The sequence below is a fragment of the Perca fluviatilis genome, chromosome 9 (genome assembly GCF_010015445.1).
Source record: "Perca fluviatilis chromosome 9, GENO_Pfluv_1.0, whole genome shotgun sequence".
In the NCBI taxonomy this organism is placed as follows: domain Eukaryota; kingdom Metazoa; phylum Chordata; class Actinopteri; order Perciformes; family Percidae; genus Perca; species Perca fluviatilis.
Genome location: NC_053120.1, coordinates 22,558,896 through 22,576,628, shown reverse-complemented (window position 1 = coordinate 22,576,628; position 17,733 = coordinate 22,558,896). Strand labels below are relative to the sequence as shown.

The window sequence follows — 17,733 nt, the reverse complement described above, 5'->3', positions numbered from 1 at the left end:
CGGGAAACTCCTTTACATACCCACCTAGTTTAGAGATTTGGCCATTATACAAAGCGGTAAACAACGTTCATAAGAGACACAACCAGACACTGTATTTATTTTAATATTTATTGACACATCAGTTCTTTATATTCATGAGTTGTCCATTGGTTGTCTGGTCGCCATCCAAAAGCACAAAATCTGAGAAAGATGAGAAACCTTAATTTAGCTTTTCATACACACTGCAGAACACCTTTTTTGGAATGTTAAGGTTTTACTTTGTCAAGAGAACATCCTCAAACTCACTTTAGCACAAACACTTCCATGTAGGCTTGCTCCTCTGGGCCAAAGAGTCTTCACCGCTGCATTCTTGGGGAACAGACAGTTCTCATTAAAATAAATAAAGCAGGGAGGACTGTAACAGACAAGCTGGTTCATTGACCACACAGCCTCAGAAATATATGGAACGGTAAGGAGTATAATCAGAGAAATCATTTGGCAGAATCTTTTCATCACAGGTAAGTGGTCAATTTTGTGTTATGGCACCCACAGAATTCAGAAATGAACAGCCATCAACAGAAGACTGAACATGGTGCACTAAGTCTAGCTGAAGGATGTGAAACACTTACCATGTCAGGCTACAGCTCCAGTTCTTCCTGGAGAATGGGCAAAGAAATGGAATACCTTATTACAAGTCATTGACTGGTTGATTAAGATTTCATTCACTGGGTTACTCAGTAACAGATAACATCCACATTAAAGTTCAGGTCAGACATTTGTTAAGACATCACTGAACCCATAGAAAGTAATTTTCAATCTTGTGAGAGGGTTTGCATTCTTACCTCATCCTTGAGGAAACCCGCCTCCAAAGGCAATGATCATAAACTGAAGATAGAAAAGCATAAATTATGCACACTATACATAAATATTTACAGACTGACCAGGTCAGCTAGAACTAAGATCTTTGTTTATATAGTCTGTCACACAGGCCACTCAAGAGGGATCAAAAAAGGGTCACTTTAACAGCTACCACAATCCAACTAATGTACACTTGTAGACCCAGGTGGCAGAGTTGGGAGGTAAAATTTGCACAAATGAGATTTTGGTAATTAACTCCCAAGTAACTAATCCTAAGATTAAGAAAAGTAAACTAGTCATCTGGATATTAAATACTCACATGCTTGTAAGACTTCTTGCTCTTATGACTATCTGCAATTAGAGAATAGTAATGCAATTAGTTTCATTTGAATAAAAATTACAGTCATTTCCCTGAAACAATCAGATCAGAATAAATGACAAACTTCCTCAACTGGATCAGAGACCTGATTCATATTCATCACATCTGAATATTAGCTGCACAATGCCAATCTGATTTATGTGACTTACCGACACAAGGCTGGCTGTGAACAGTCTCTACAGCAAGGTTTCACATGCCTGAATGGGTAGAGAGAGATTGTTATTACAGTGTATACAACACCTGAGGCCTAAATGACAATTGCAGTTGATACATCAGCTAGGAGCGAAAGACAATAGATATTCTTCATGGTTAAATCTGCTGAACTATGCACTCATCATTGTATCAAGCATCATTAAGGTGGTTAAACTACAGCTTTTCAACTCACCTTGACATGGTGTTTTGTACTGCAAGTCTTGTTTCTGTAAACAAGAAAGAACTTTAAAAAAAAAAAACTCCAGAAATCAAGCAGGCCTCACTGGTCTTTGAGGCCGACACATCAGCTAGGAGCGAAAGACAATATGTATTCATCATAGTTTAATCTGCTGAACTATGCACTCATCATTGTATCAGACCAGCTTGAATTATAGAAAAAGTTTACTTTAAGTACAAAATTAAAATCTCACCTGCAACTGATCCAAGAAGATGCACTAGATCCAAGAATAGGAGACCACCTGCACATCAAAATGCCAGATATTAACAAAAAAAACTCCATTTCAAAATATGTAGGCATCCCTCATATTCACTGCATCAGTAAAAAGTATTCTTTCACTCTTATTCAGAGAGATTCCCATTGTTTTGTAAACAATATCATCATTGACAGTTTGTTTTAGCAGAATCTAGGTAAAGTAATCAGTGCATTACCTGTTCTTGAGGTCACCGAAAAGGTAATTCAACCAGTGTAAGCACACCTGCAGGAACACAATAAAAATGAGCACTCAAAACATCTTAAAAACATGCATGCATAAAGTTTTCTGTGCCTCAGATAATTCAACTGGTGGGTTGGAAGTATCGTCATCCATCTTGTCGAGAGTAGCAAATAATGTCATCACAGCAGCACAAGGAGAATGTGCAGAATAAGACCGACTGATGCTTCTCCAGTGGTGCCCGTTTTAGGGTCAAGCTTATGTGCATCTCAAGTGTGCATGGTAGGCCTGTATGATCAATAGTTATAAAAATTGTGATCTTGATTCACCCGTTTGAGATGTAAATTATAAAGCACTTTTTCCTCCAATTAATTTATTGAAAGCATTTGACATAGACATGTTTTACTTAATTATGTAAAGACTTGTTCAAGAGTTCAGATACTGCCTGTATTAGGGCCACATTTAGTTCAAAGAGTTATTTCTCCATTTTTGGTAGCCTACTGTACTTAAATGGCCAGTATGTACTTTATTCATTGAAGCCTGCATGTTTACAGGCTTGTGATGTGCTATAGGTGACAAAAAATAAAAATCTTACATAGATTTGTGTGATAAAGCAGTCATGAGTTGCAAATCCATTTAAGACAGATAAACCCAATGTTAAACTACATTTGGGATCCCTCAGAGAAGCATAAATCCATCTCAACTGCCATTTAACGTAAAACCTAAGCCTCAATGTTACCTCCTTCTGCTCCTGTCTCTTCATGTCTCAGCACATCCCAAGACCTGTGGATACACACCCTTTTTTAGTACCATACTAGTCATGTTGGGAATACAATAAAAAGTATAGCTTAACTAGAAGTCTCAGTGTGAAATTATTCAGATATCACATCTGTCCACTACTCTTTAAAACATCACTGACTTCCAGTTAGGATAAGCAGAATAAATGGCCTAACCAGCATAGTATAGGTCGTTCCAGACCTCTTCGATCTTAAGAAAAATAAAGCACGTAGCTAGTTACATGGCTTTTGCATGCTGTTCATCTTTTGTAATTAGCAAACGTTAATGAAAATGCATGCCATTACTTAGCTAAACTTCCAACATTAATTAAATTTGTCCGAGGGGCCATTTTCCTTACCATCTTGGGTCCCTGTTCATTTTTACAGCAATCCAGTTGAAAGGCCTGCAACCAAAAGAAAACATTTAAATTAAATAAATTTATGCAACGGCTTTGCAGTTTAGCTATAATTAGCTGCAAGATTCACAGCCAGGAGCACAGGAGCTGTGCAGCAAATTAATCCTTGTCCCATGCAGTCAGAGATGTTGGCATTCTTCATATTAATTCAGATGTCCCTACCAACATTTATTTCATCATATAGTCATGGGAATACTGTAGTTACTAGATATTAAAGCTTAGATCAGCAGAATATAGAAACTGCATGTCACCACTTGAGTTTCCAGCTAAATTTCAATAACGTGACTACATCAAAATACAAAGACATCATGTAGCTAAGTAAGGACATCAAATTGGCCTAGTGGGTAGCCAAGCAGTGATATTATTCACTGTTAATTCTGCTGAACTATGCACTCAGTGTACCAAGCATCATTAAGGTTGTTAGACTACAGCTTTTCAACTCACCTTCACGTGGCCTTTTGTACTGCAAGTCTTGTTTCTGTAAATAAAACAAGAACCTTTCAATAAATAAAAAAAACTCCAGAAATAAAGCGGGCCTCACTGGTCTTTGAGGCCGACACATCAGCTAGGAGCGAAAGACAATATATATTCGTCATAGTTTAATCTGCTGAACTATGCACTCATCATTGTATCAGACCAGCTTGTATTATAAAAAAAGGTTTACTTTAAGTACAAAATGAAAACCTCACCTGCAACTGATCCAAGAAGATGCACTAGATCCAAGAATAGGAGACCACCTGCACATCAAAACGCCAGATATTAACAAAAAAAACTCCATTTCAAAATATGTAGGCATCCCTCATATTCACTGCATCAGTTACAAGTATTCTTTCACTCTTATTCAGAGAGATTCCCATTGTTTTGTAAACAATATCATCAATTGACAGTTTCAGGAGAATCTAGGTAAAATAAATCAGTGCATTACCTGTTCTGGAGGTCACGGAAAAGTAAATTCAACCAGTGTAAGCACACCTGTAGGAACACAACAACATGAGCACTCAAAACAAATCTTAAAAACATGCATCAATTTGTCTGTCTTAAGATAATTTAACTGGTGGGTTAGAAGTATCGTTATCCATCTTGTCGAGAGTAGCAAATAATGTCATCACAGCAGCACAAGGAGAATGTGCAGAATAAGACAGACTGATGCTTTCCTAGGTGTGCCTGTTTGAGGGTCCAGCTAAATTTAGCAGTTTGACGTTACATTTTAATCTTTGTCCCATACAGTCAGAGATGTTGGCATTCTTCACATTAATTCAGATGTCCCTACCAACATTTATTTCATCATATAGTCATGGGAATATTGTGTTTAGTGGATACAAGTGTAAGATTAGATTAGCTCGTTTGCTAATTAGCATCGCCACACGTGCAATGACTGGCACGTGGTGACGTTAGAGGCCTAACGTTACTGCTGTTACATTATTTCTATCTAGGAAACATTTAATCGAAAACAGCACAACTGCAGCAATATGAACATAAATACTGCATGTCACCACCTGAGTTTACAACTAAATTTCAATAACTTCACTACATCAAACTACAAAGACATCACGTAACTAAATAAAGACAACATATTTACCTTGTAGGCAGCCGAGGAGTGAGAAATGGCAAAGGGTGCGGAGCGTATTTATAGGGGATGTCGCACTGGCTGATGGGAAAAGTTTATTCAACGGCTAGCGCCTCTGCTGGCCATTCGTGTAATTAAGAAGAAAAAGAACACAAAAGATATATAAGATATATATTTTTTTATTAAATCAGTGACGAATTAAGTGTAAAACAGTAGTTTGACTAAAAATAATATAAACTCAAGGTCCACTTACTCACTGTTTCTGAGGCTTTCAAACCTACGAGGAAGACTGTGAGATACGGTTGAAAAAACTGCTATGTGGACCTAGAGTTTAGCTTTATATTTTTCTTAGTCAGCGAAAATTAAATAACCTTAAACAAAACTTTAATTACACAATGCATTGTGAAATTTTACAAAATTTAGTAAGCAACAACATAAAAATGTTTTATTAAAAATGTAATCTCTATTTGTTTGTTCAACATTATGCTGAATCTAATGTAACCCATCAGATTTTCTGATATGTTATCCTGATGTCTGTATAAGATGTTACTGAGCTTACTCACAAGGGTGGAATTTCCGAATTGGCAAAGTTAATCGTTAATCAGATCCATCAGACCCCAGACCCCCATGGGCCCCAAAAGCCCCAGGTTCAGTGTGTGTCAATTGTTTTTTAGTAATTTAATTAACTACAAATTTATTAGGGAATTATTGCACAGTTGCAAGTAAGGCTGGTCCTGTATTATAGCTAATAACTATAGCTAATCTTATTCTGTCCATGTGTTGTAGAGGTGGCCAGTGTAAAAATCTACTTTTAAGTTCTTTTCAGATTACTGTGAACTAATTGACACCAGTGAGTGTTTTCCAGCATATAGTACTGGTTGGTTTCTAGACAAAAATACAACTGTCATGTAGTCTTTCCTCTCTGAACCTGGCACAATGTTTTGAGCAAAGAAACTTGAGGCAATGCTCATCTGAAATAACTGTGACAAAATCTAGCAGGAATAAACTCATGGAGATTTAATATTATGCATAAATAAACAGGAAAATCTGATACAATCAATGGTTATAATCAAAATGAAATAAAAATAATACATTTTGATTGCGCTCTATCAGGCGATACTGAAATGTATGGCAAGGCCACGATTCAATATAATTTACAAAGACATGACATGGAGGAAAAAACGAATTTAGCTTGGACACTGAATTTCATTTGGCTGGTTTCTAAAGGCATTTTTGTACGCTCTAGAGGATTAAATTCAACAGCTGCAACTAAATCCAGATTTTTCACTTGATCTGCACACAGCACTAGGGATATGATCCCTTCAGCAAATTGATTGATTTTAAGACTTAGGTCTTTTAATATTCATTTAAATCAACCAGTTTCATACAGGCCAAATATCTAGAACAGACGATAATCAAATCTTACATTTTAACCACAAAGATAACAAGGGACTGTTGTGAGCTCACTGCAGCATTGAAAGATATTCTTGTGCGTTTTCATGTGAAAATTGTTTATTTCTGTATTTCATCCAAATATCATTGCATTTAGATCCAACCTATGCAGCTGTAAATAAGAGAATGGATGATGGTTTCAGAAAGCAGAGGTGTACAGTAGGATTAATATTGCCCTCTATGTGGTTATCTCAAAAAACATTGGACAAAAAAATTGAGTTTACAAGAAAACAGAACCAGTAGAACACAGTCTGGATTCATAGCAGGACTATGAAAACAGCATCAGTGTTTCAAAAGTCTACTCCGGTTCCTTGTTTTCACTGTCCTCACCCTCTGACAACAGGTGAACCATCAAGGTGATCTACTCTGAAATCTGTGGGTTTGGACAGGAAACACGGACAGGCGACGTGAAGAACAAAAAGGGAGACTTTACAGACTTAGTCCTAGCCTTACGTCCTCATCATGAACCAGCGATCCATAAAGACAAACATATGTAAAACACTTATTTGTTTATAAATGCCTTCAGGTAACATGGAAACATGAGGGTTGTTTGTTCTTTGCCCAGATGAAAGTCCCTTTAGCCTTTTATCTAAACATTTTTGGCATAATGGACACCCAAATTTGTCCTTTGACAGGCAATGTCAATGTTCTCTAGATTGCATATATTCCACAAATCTATCACAACTCTCCCAATCAGTGAGTTGAGATGCTATGGCTTATGTAGGGCTTTGCTTCTGGATAACACTTGAGACACAGAACCGTGCGAAGGACCAAATAAGCAGCAAAGTGAACTTAAAATGGGAACAAAACACCAAAAGGGTAAATGGAATGATTCCTAAAGATCAAATTCATATCCTCAAATATTTTTTACACTATTGCCAGAAAGAAAAACAAACAAAAAGAGCATTGAAAATAAAAAAGAATATATATTTATATATCCATCATATGTATATCTATATATAAACAGTTACAACTAGTTGCAGGCAAGCGGAGAATTTCTCCCCCACCCCTTTAAGATTCATCCCTTCCACTGTTATAAGGCTGTCAGACTCTCAGAGGGGGCAGCAGCTTTCTTTCTTAAGTCACCAGATTCCCTGAGATGTAGAGCGCCCGTTTATTTGTCAAGGTTTATTTGATTTCAACACCATCAACCACACCCCCTTGCCCCCCAAAACAAAAATGTTTGTGTAAGGAAATGAGTGCTGCTCTTGCTCGTCCCATGGAGCTGATGAAGGGTGTGGTCGTGGAGCTGACGGATAGAGCTGAGAAGAGTCGACCTCCCGTCTCCACTCTGCGCTCCCGACTCTCGTGCTGGCGGTGGAAGTGATGTTGCCCAAATAAGAAGAGGAGCTTTACTAGTTTTCAAGTTACATCTCAGACGCTTTTCCGTTTGATTTCATTCATTTCCATATTGTTTTACAGTCAAATGCAAAGTTGTGTACATATTCAATCATAAGTCAGTCATTCCAAGGCTTGGAAAAGAAGTGGTTTTGCAAAAGAGTTCTTATGAAGACTCTGTTGTGTGTGCAGTTCTTTATGCATATGTATGGTGTGTGTGTGTGTGTGTGTGTGTGTGTGTGTGTGTGCATCAGAATGTGCGTAGTCCTCTCAGTGCCTCTGAGGGACTAATCTCTTTAATAGAGGCTCATCATAGACCCAGCACTCCCCGTCCTCGTGAAATAGCTGTAGAAACACAAGCAAAAACATTTATTTTATTTTTTTTAAATTGAAAAGAAATTGATCCTAAAATAAAACTGCATAATTACATTTGTTTGCTCATGTTACCCCATTCTGTTGTATTCAGATTCAGTCATTTTACATTCAAAAAAACAACAATATACAGGGCTTTACAGGTGAGAAGATGCACGTTAAGGTCTCAACATTTTGGTGAGCGTGTAGTCTATTATCACACAGTTTTCAAGTTCTTTCTAGAAGTTGAAGAACAGACAGTCTCACCCTGGTCTCCCACTGCTGCTCGTTCTCCTTCCTCTCTCTGGCTTCGGCTCTCTGTTTCTCCTCCAGCCGGTGTTTGGCTTCTGTTGCTGCATCAATGTCCCTTTGCTTCAGGTTCAACGTCACATCTCTCCACAATCTGGAGAATTGAAGGGGTGAAACAACAGAGTTTGTTTCTGAGCGAAGGACTTTGTTTCTGGATCCTAGGTTCCATGATATGCAATTCTTTTTAGAAACCAGTTTAATTTCTCACCTTCGGGACTCGTAGTCGAGCTGGTCTTCCAGCTTTCTCACTTTCTTCTTAATGATGCCTATCCTCTTAGTGTCTATGAACACTGTGTTCTCCTAGAAACACACACAAAACACATTTATTCATTCATTGTTGTAATGTATTGCTCCTCCCTTTAGTAGTTATTCCCCAGTCTAATAAATGCCTACATTTTGTTTCGGTTCAACTAATAAATGATGACTAACTTGCCCTAAGTAATTATTGCCTAATTTGATATGTACCCTCCACCCGCAGTGAAAAATAAGAAAATATAAAAAATATAAAATAAAAAAAAGGAGAGTAAAGACTCACTCCAGTTGCCCACTTGGCATACATCACTCCATTCCATTCTCCTTCAATGGAGCAGAAAGACTTCTTATCATTAGGTGAACTGAAAGAAAAAAATATGAAATATATATAAAAAGGTCAGACTCTTTTTATCCATAGTCAGTCTTTGAAGTGTGATTTAAAATCATACAATTGTGCAAACGTTTTTCTCTTACAAAATCTCAGCAGTGATCCTGTGCTTTTTTCCTCCGTAGAAGGGTTTGGTGTGGAACACGATGTTAGCACTGTAGCCCGACTTGGAGCAGGAGATGTTGCACTCCCCACCCAGCTCCACCCACGGCACAGTCAGAATCGACCTGAACAGACAAACTCAGTTCAGTGACGCACATCAATCAATAACCAGGGAGGTGTAATAAAAGTGATGACACGCACGCACCTGCCATATCCGTTAGGGAAGGTGAGGATGTAATGTTCATCATGCTCCAAACACGACACACAACCTGAAACAAGACCAGCAAAGAATTATCACAACTACTTGAAGTTGTGACAGTAAAGTGTGTACAAAAACAATCCTATTTTGGAGTGTATGAAGCAGCGCTCTTAAGTACCTTGGCCAATATTGTGGACACCTATGGACATGCCCAAGAACTTAGACTTAGTCCAGATGTGAGCGTTGAACTGGATCTTCTTATTTAAACATTCTGCGTAGAATGCAGAAACTACAGAAACAAGAGAGGAAATACTCAAAGAGATTGTCGACATCTTAGTAGCAACATCTTAGTCATAGTCCAGAAAATGAAGCAAACAAGCAATAAGCAAGATTAAGATATCCTCCTTTATACATTGTATGGCCTCTAAAAGAGGTAATGACAAAAAAAATAAAAAATAAAAACAAGAAAAATCAGTGGCTGCTGGTTATACTACTACTTTTCAAAAATGATCAGTTAGTGTCCATCATTGTTTTCTTGACACGACCTGTCAAAAGACTTTGGTAGTGCTGTGTGATCAGAAGGTTGGACACTCACTGGGTGGGTGGTGAGAGACCTGCTCTGCCACAAAACACACACTGTTGGATGAAGACCATGGTACTGGACCTTCTGATACTGTCTCCTGGAGGGTGGAGGACAGGAAAGGGAGTCAGAATAGACAAGTTTTTCCATGCTACAATATGAAAAACAAATTCATTGTAGTGACTTTGTAAACAATGTTAAAATGAAAGGAATGGTGCATGTAGAAATAAAAAAAAAAAGGAAACCAAGAACAAAGTTTGTTCCGTTTACTGTTTTCAAAAAAGGTACCTATACTTACAATTCCAGTCAAGTTTATTTGTATAACCAAATACAGTCTCAATCAGCTTAACAGGTCCACAACAGCATTTTAACCAAAGTACACATAACTGATATACAATAAACCCAGCATGAACTAAATATGAACTTTAGTAAGGAGGTGTAAAAGTTGTGTTACTAGTAACATTAATCTGAAAAATGAATTGAAAAATTTAAATGCTATATGATTTTATTCCCAGCACAGAAGTTTATTCACATTGTCCACAAATAGTCTAGAACCAGCAAGGGCTGCAGAGGCATGTGGTCTCACCGTGTGCGGGGAAGGCTCCTCTGTGTCGCTGGGCAGATCCCAGTGGCAGTAGAAGACTTCTCCCAGGATTGGGTTGTAAGGTTTCTTGGCCACTGAACCTTTCCTCCCTGCGTGGAAAGCTGACAGGTACCACTTTACCACGTGAACCATGCGCTCCCGGGCCTCCGGCTGCTCAGCGATACTAGTGGAAGTCCCGTGAGAGAGTAAAACTACTTCATATTTTACCATTCCTGAATTTTGAATATATTTAAATATCTGTGTGATACAATTGCTTGCGCCAATAAAAGAGAGGACAATTACCTTACAAATAAGTCGGGATGTGCAAAGAAGTCGGCGTACATTTCTAACAAAGATCTCCTCTCCAGGATGAAGGTAGGCAGTACCACCTGTTAAACATAACGAAGGAGGAAAACTGTAAAACTGTTGCTGCGTGGGTTGTTCAAAAGAAAACAGCTGGCACAGATGATGTTAGTGAGTAAAATGATAAAGGACCACTGCAACGAGAGAAATTCAGAGTGAATAAGGAGCGTGGAGGGAGCCAGACTCCTAACTAAGCAATGCAGGTCAGTGTTCTTTACCTTGGTGAGGTCCATGCCCAAACGAACTTGAGAGAGAAGATGCATGATGACGCTCTTGTGCTCCTCCACAGACTCGCCCTCACCTTCATCATCGCGGTCATCATGGCTGTCAAACGGGTCTAAAGACAACGGATGAGGACAAGTCTCACATGGCTGGAATAACATTTAGTTATGTAAAGCATCATTTTTTACCATTTGATAAAACTAGAGATGCTCCGATTACAACTTTCTAGGCCGATTCCGATTTTCTTTGAGTAAGGCCAGCCGATACCAATTTTTGCCGATTACGATTTCATTTTTTCTAACCACTTTACAGCACACACAAATATTTATTTTCTATCTTTTCTTTAATAGAACATTTTACATAGAACATTTTTTGAATAAATAATCGATTGCTATAAAACAGAACTATATAAATGACTCCTGGTGTGGAAAATTCACACACATCTAAAGTACAATGTTAGAACCATTTCCTTCTTTTCACATCCAATATCCAACTTAATATAATAAATATAGCCTTGCAATATAAAGATATTTCTCAAAACACACACCCAGGCCTGTTTGAACGTCAACAGTAACGTTACCTGAAAACATAAACGTCACCACTCATTGTACACACAGTTTAGCAACAAACTAAACGCTGGGGGAAGATTACTACATTTTTAATGTTGGTTTTGAGTGGTATGCATCCCCACTAACCTGGAAAGCGTTTTAAACAGTAATGTTAATACAGCGTGTCGGAGGAATACAGTGTCTCTTTTTTTATTTTTTTAATACAGCGTCTCTTGCAGCCAGACGTCAGAGGCAGAGGGACAGTCACCGCAGCGTTCGCTAATGTTAGCTTCTTGTCTCATGTGAGGTCTGATAAACAGTAAATTCATCAAAGTCAGTGTGCCCAACGCTATTTTCCAATAAACTGTAGCAGTCATATATTTCACGGAACCCGCGGTTTTCATGTTCCAGTTATTCAGCCTCAGAGGGGAGAGAGAGAGCGGCTGAGATCAGAGCAGACTGCTCTGCAGATCCGTGTATAATTACGACTTTATAACATTTCATAAACAGCTGATTGAGCGGCAGTGCGCTGATCTTGCGCGATGTTAATCGTGCGGCGCCCGAGTGCATTTGACCGGCATAAAATCGCCATATGTCAGGCTGACCTGCCGGTCGCCGGTCATGGCCGAGCACGTGAAAATCGGCCAATTCCGGTCACTGGCCCGTCAATCGGTGCATCTCTAGATAAAACCAAATGTTATTAAACTTGAAGCTACTGGGATGGTGTGGTTTAAAACTAAATCATGGGAGTAATAGTACTCTAATACCATCTCATACTTCAACACAAGAGAGTTCCAACTTTGTGTTTTATGCATAAAGAGCCACAACAACAGCTGGGAAAATGTTGTTGTGTCTTGTGTGCGTTCTCTTTTTACCTGCATCTGTTGTGCCGTTAGACATGGACGAGTTGAGGGACTCGGTGGTGTCTGGTCGTTTCAACGCTGTTGCTTCATTAGTGAGAGGTGAGGACGCTTGAGGCCCTGAGGGACTGAGGAGGAGATAGAGGGAACAGAAAGGAGGCAGGAAGCAGGAAAGATGAGGAGATGGAGCATGAGAAGGATTTCACAGGCAATAATTGTGTTTTAAACTTCTCAGACTTGATTTTTTTTATTGCCACCAAGTTGCATTTTTCCACCTGACCTGTTAAATGCTACAATTACAGTGTTGGTTTCAAACACAAAAATAAATTCACTGCATCAGAGTGTTGGTCACAGTGAAGCGGAGTGATACTTTACTCACTCTATGCAGTGTTTGGGGGAAGTACTGCTCTGGTAGAACTCATCAGCATCGTAGAACTCATCCTCGCTGGAGGAATAGGAGAAGTCTGGCACCGAGTGCGAGAGGAGGGGGATGTGAGACGGGGAGGCGACGCTGCTGCTGGGGCCTGACTGGCCACTCCCTGAAAAAGGAAAACATTTAAAAATAAAACACTGTGTTGTGTCAGCGCTCTCTTGTAGCATTTTCGCTTTTCATTTTATGGATCTAATTAATAAGGCTTCTTTATTTATACAGTATACAGGTCATGGTCAAATCAACAGTATGTTGTTTAACTAAAGCACTCATTTCTGAGCCCGGTCCAGCTGGCTGTGTACAGTAACATCAAGCTGTCTTTGAAATAGTGACTGCTTCCTCTGCAGAGCATATTGACAGTGCTCTCGAGCATGCAGCCTGTCTCCCTTAGTGCACAGCGCAGCATTTTAATACTGCTGCCTCAGCATGGACCTCTGCTTTTCTACTTGGCTCTTTAATTTACTATGTTTGTGGACCAGGCACTCTGGGGTGGAGAAGCACAGTAATAATTCATGGTATTATTACTTTTGCTCTTGTGGTTGAGTTCTTATTGCATTAGTTTTATGTTGCTTGCAAATTAAAGGATCTAACAATACATAACATTCTGATAAGGACACACATTCCCTGCGTTCCAGAAGTAGTATGCCACAAAAAGGTTGAATATGTCTCAATATACAGTATGCCAAAAATACCAGGATGTCCTACTGTATCCGGTCAGATTTTGCAGTATGCAAGCCTGCATGCTTTTCTGGCTATTCTGACCCACAATCTTTTGCACAGCATATATGAGCAAGAGGGTCAAAGTTCAAGGTGCAGCGTTATGAAGAAGTAGTATGTCTTAAATGTATGCATACTGCATGCAACAGTACGTACTTTGTAAGGGCAGCTGCAGTACATACTAAAAGTAAAAAGTAAAAAGTATGTGATTTGGAATTCAGTAACTGTTCTTTCTCCAAATGATGTAACAAAACCTCCTTCCCGTTGAAGCTGCTGAGGTTTCTGAGGGAATGAGCAATACAACACATTTGTATGCAACTTTTGGAATGTGTAATTGACATTAATTATGACAACAAATTATCTTTCCTTGCAATGGAATAGCTCCTTATGCTGTGATAAGAGTGAAGTGAACTTTCACCTGTGCTGTTGGGAGTTGGGGTCTGCAGACTGCCCATCACCGTGACAATGGGACCAACTTGTAACGTGGAGGGGCGTTGGTCGGATTTACACACCTGAGAAGCGTCTGTAGCAAAAACAGAAAGTGGATGATTTAGCACTGAAGCTGCAAAATGAAGCCAAATCACATTAAAAACAGCAGCCTGAAATCCAGGAGGTTGAGAAAATGATCTGAGACAGACGCTTCAGTTGTGAGGGGGATTACACACTCTATTAAGAGACTGAAATTAGAATGGCCTAAATTGCATGGTTCATTTTCACACCAGTCGAGTCAGTCATATGACCAAAATATCCCAAAACTTTAGTCCGATCTCAGTCGTGCCATGCGATTATATTTAGTCAATTATTTTCTGACTAAAATGACTTAACACAATTACACTGAAGGACAGGAACCTGCTTCAAAACAGAACAACATTAATACATTCATTTTCAGAGAGAATTATTTCTGAAATGGATTATAATTACATTAACACATGTGATAACCATAATGGATATCTGACCTTGCGACAGTACCATCATATAGCCAGTAACCCAACTAACAACACAAACACTAAATATATATTTATGTATATTTATCAATTATTTACCTGAATTTTTTCGGTATTGTCAATATCCCGAACTTGTTTGCATATACAATGAAACAGTAGAGTGATTTAAAATGTAAGACTATTGTCATTGTAGTCTTTGTTCTTCGATTTAAAAAAAGCATTTGTCAGCAAGCATGTCGGACAACTGTCTGCGACAACATCAACATTATTGGATCCATCAACTGAAGGAGATTAAGGTGTTAACAGCAGGGGGAGCTGTTGTCAACCTTTCTGGAAGAAGTTGGGTGTGTGAAGTCTATATGAGTGTATATACAGACGTGTTCACACATCAAGCACATCAACACAACACAATTGTCTACATGTGTAAAGGAAATGGTGAGAAGGCAGATGTCTAGTACCTGTGGGTAGTGTGGTCTGTGTTGGCATCGTGGTGTTGACTACAGGAGGGTCCAGAGGGGGTTGGTAGATCCCATCCACTGGGTTTATGGTGCTCTGGAGAAAACAAAGAAAAACAACACCACATCAGACACTTGCTGCAACAATAGCACACCCACTTCACCACCTGCTTACCAATCTAAAATGTTGTCTTAACAGACAGTAAACGTTGAAGTTAAAATCCAATACTGCAAAAGAGAGTTTAGCCCTGGATTTTAATTTCCAGGTACAATAGGCTAGTCGTACGACTAGCCTATTTTAACCACATCTATAACCTACATATACCTATGTGCTAACCACAATGAAACACCATTTCCTTTAACATTCAAGTCCAATGTCAAGGTAAGCTCTCACCCTCCATTGGGCACTAGCTTCAGCTTGTGTATTGGTTATATATCACCTTAATGGTATACCTATGAGACAACAAGAACAGTGAAATAAAATATACACCACCCAGCCTGGGCAGATCAATTTCCAGTCACTTCATTTCCTGGAAAGAGTGTTTCCAGGTTTGATTAACTGAATCAATATAAAACCAACGACACCGCAGTAGCTTTAGACAATAACCAACAGCCCATCTGAGCAACCGTGCAGTCCAAAAAGCAGTTAATTAACTCCACTGGGCTGCAGACTAAATCTGTACTATGTTTTAACTCTCTGGCTCTTGATTTCCCTGTGGTAAAAACCAGCAGGGACGTTCTTATCTGCAGTGGCCTGCCCTCATCAGTGCCACCTTAACATCATGTGTTCATGCATATAAATACTGGCAAAAACACACGTCGGCACACACGCATAAAAAGCAGCCCGTTGGCTCGGTGTAACAGGGTCACTGGCACCAATGACCCAACTGACAGGAACACAGATGACGACACGTGCCACAGCCAAATCACATCGACCCTTATTCTTCAATAACTTACCCTCAGGGATCTTGGTGGCACTGAAATTAGATCAAGTCTATGAGATGCATTATCCTATTACTCAAAACTTGACCTGTCATCTGTGATTTGTACAGTTTTTTTTCAGGAGAAGTTTTAAATAAGTCATTTGAGATCAACAGGAACAGGCAGTGAGTCAGAACATGACCTGACACAAGGCTGTGTGAATACAGAAGCTGGTGTAAGTATCACAGTTGGACTAGAATACCAGGAAGTAGACAATAGGCATCCACAATCCCATGATGCAACACTTGTGTATGTTACAAAAGACAGTGACTACAGAGGAAAAAAAGAGCTGTAATGGGAAGCCATGGTTGTTTTTCCTCTAATTACTCGCTGAGCTTATTTTTTTCTTTGTGTGTGTCATCAAAAGGCAAGTTATGATCAGAGGTAGAACATTTATTGAAGAGAAGCTTAGTTTGATATCTCTTCTCCATTTCCCCTTCTGTTCACACTTTTCTCTCTTATCTTCAAGCTTTCTGCCTCTATTCCCTCCTTTCTACCTCCCCTCCGCACTGCCCGATGCTTGCCTAGTCCACGTGCCTCCATAAAAGTAAGGCAAGGGCTACTAATTATAGCCAATTACAGTAATATTGGTCAGCCATAGTGGGACCAGCCCATGGCCTTGCAAGCAGGAGCTAAAGCATAGGCAGACGGAGGGAAAGAGTTGGCTTTAAGCACGGTGTCATCATGATCGATATATTTTCTTTTTTAGTGAAGGTAATATTAATGGAAAAGGTAGCTTGAGCAGCAAAGCAAACCTAAACCAATCATAGCACATTAAATATTTTGACAGATAAATACTGAACAGGGTTCTGGTGCACTGTGCTCAGTTTAAATGATTCCTGCACTTTACGGCAATTCCCCTGATGGTGCATTGCTTGACAATGTCAATCAAACACGCTGCTAGTGGTTCAAGTCTACAGTGCATCTGTTGTTGTTGCTCCACAATACTGGCATACAGGCAACACGACAGATGTGTAGAAGTTCTATAGCTGCAAAGATATATTTAGCACAAAGCTTATGGCATATAAAAATTTCATTTCAATGTATATACAGAGCATAAGCTGTGCTATTTATGCTATGTAATACTGCCCTTAATGACTGAGATTAAGTCAGCTATAAGAGCAGTGCAGGCCTACGAGCTGTACAGTCCCCTGTGAGATTCTTGCCTTAAAGAACACACTGGAATTTTTCCTTGCATCAGTCCATTACCAACAAACCGTTCCCCTTTTCTAAAGCATACTGAAAGGTTTTAGATTGATTTTTTACCTTGCAGTTACAATGGGTTTTCTTCATTGTAGAGTGGTCTAAGTTTTCAGTACTTAGTTTGTTGTCATGTTTCATTTGCCCTTCAGTCCTCACTTTTCTTGCATTATACAGTCCACCTCCCTCCTGCTTTCCTTTCTACTCGACCAATTCCCCAACCGTTGCATTGGTATACAAATCAACCTGTACTATAGATACGTATCCCATCACAGTTTAGTTAATTTATAGTCCACCTTCAATCTTTTGTAACATAAGTGAGCCAGGACTGTTGAAAGAAAAAAATTTCCTTTTTGGCTGAAAGCATGGGTCACAAGGTCAGAGTCAGTGTATTTAAAATAAAGAAGACTACATGTTAACTGTAATGGATTATCAATTTGATGCATGTTTTAATGCAGGTTTTAATTCTGTGTGATTTGTGGTCAAAACATGCAAAACTCCCGGTATGACCCCTGACATGAAGACATGGCACCTGCAGAGCCAGTAAAGTTCTCTCTGGATGGATTTCCAGCTATTAAGTGCCCGATGGTTCAATAAGCAGGCAGTGTGTACACAATGAAT

At 39.2% G+C, this 17,733-nt stretch overlaps 1 protein-coding gene and 9 non-coding genes across 13 annotated transcripts in view; all 10 read right to left on the bottom strand.

The window, feature by feature from the left end:
- Nucleotides 1–426: 426 nt before the first annotated feature.
- On the bottom strand, nt 427–500 carry LOC120566217. The gene has a single exon (XR_005640351.1). It is a non-coding gene; the product is annotated as a small nucleolar RNA SNORD47 (small nucleolar RNA).
- Nucleotides 501–1,480: 980 nt separating this feature from the next.
- LOC120566220 lies at nt 1,481–1,562 on the bottom strand. Its single transcript, XR_005640354.1, has one exon. It is a non-coding gene; the product is annotated as a small nucleolar RNA snR60/Z15/Z230/Z193/J17 (small nucleolar RNA).
- A 142-nt stretch (nt 1,563–1,704) lies between these two features.
- Nucleotides 1,705–1,786, bottom strand: LOC120566221. Its single transcript, XR_005640355.1, has one exon. It is a non-coding gene; the product is annotated as a small nucleolar RNA snR60/Z15/Z230/Z193/J17 (small nucleolar RNA).
- Nucleotides 1,787–1,956: 170 nt separating this feature from the next.
- Nucleotides 1,957–2,038, bottom strand: LOC120566225. The gene has a single exon (XR_005640359.1). It is a non-coding gene; the product is annotated as a small nucleolar RNA SNORD79 (small nucleolar RNA).
- An 898-nt stretch (nt 2,039–2,936) lies between these two features.
- LOC120566226 lies at nt 2,937–2,999 on the bottom strand. Its single transcript, XR_005640360.1, has one exon. It is a non-coding gene; the product is annotated as a small nucleolar RNA SNORD75 (small nucleolar RNA).
- Nucleotides 3,000–3,381: 382 nt separating this feature from the next.
- Nucleotides 3,382–3,462, bottom strand: LOC120566219. The gene has a single exon (XR_005640353.1). It is a non-coding gene; the product is annotated as a small nucleolar RNA SNORD74 (small nucleolar RNA).
- A 362-nt stretch (nt 3,463–3,824) lies between these two features.
- Nucleotides 3,825–3,906, bottom strand: LOC120566222. The gene has a single exon (XR_005640356.1). It is a non-coding gene; the product is annotated as a small nucleolar RNA snR60/Z15/Z230/Z193/J17 (small nucleolar RNA).
- A 171-nt stretch (nt 3,907–4,077) lies between these two features.
- On the bottom strand, nt 4,078–4,160 carry LOC120566227. The gene has a single exon (XR_005640361.1). It is a non-coding gene; the product is annotated as a small nucleolar RNA SNORD79 (small nucleolar RNA).
- Nucleotides 4,161–4,489: 329 nt separating this feature from the next.
- LOC120566218 lies at nt 4,490–4,570 on the bottom strand. The gene has a single exon (XR_005640352.1). It is a non-coding gene; the product is annotated as a small nucleolar RNA SNORD74 (small nucleolar RNA).
- A 1,758-nt stretch (nt 4,571–6,328) lies between these two features.
- osbpl9 (oxysterol binding protein-like 9) overlaps nt 6,329–17,733 on the bottom strand; it is a 40,214-nt gene continuing 28,809 nt past the window's right edge. For all 4 annotated transcript variants that reach the window (XM_039812096.1, XM_039812097.1, XM_039812099.1 and 1 more), the window contains 15 exons: nt 14,935–15,028; nt 13,951–14,055; nt 12,765–12,924; nt 12,401–12,513; nt 10,974–11,092; nt 10,696–10,781; nt 10,396–10,576; nt 9,825–9,909; nt 9,408–9,518; nt 9,236–9,299; nt 9,015–9,155; nt 8,824–8,902; nt 8,497–8,588; nt 8,247–8,382; nt 6,329–7,973 (listed from right to left, as the gene is read on the bottom strand). In XM_039812096.1, the coding sequence (XP_039668030.1) occupies nt 7,899–7,973; nt 8,247–8,382; nt 8,497–8,588; nt 8,824–8,902; nt 9,015–9,155; nt 9,236–9,299; nt 9,408–9,518; nt 9,825–9,909; nt 10,396–10,576; nt 10,696–10,781; nt 10,974–11,092; nt 12,401–12,513; nt 12,765–12,924; nt 13,951–14,055; nt 14,935–15,028 (1,641 nt within the window). In that variant the 3' untranslated portion in view covers nt 6,329–7,898. The remainder of the gene's footprint in view (nt 7,974–8,246; nt 8,383–8,496; nt 8,589–8,823; nt 8,903–9,014; nt 9,156–9,235; nt 9,300–9,407; nt 9,519–9,824; nt 9,910–10,395; nt 10,577–10,695; nt 10,782–10,973; nt 11,093–12,400; nt 12,514–12,764; nt 12,925–13,950; nt 14,056–14,934; nt 15,029–17,733) is intronic.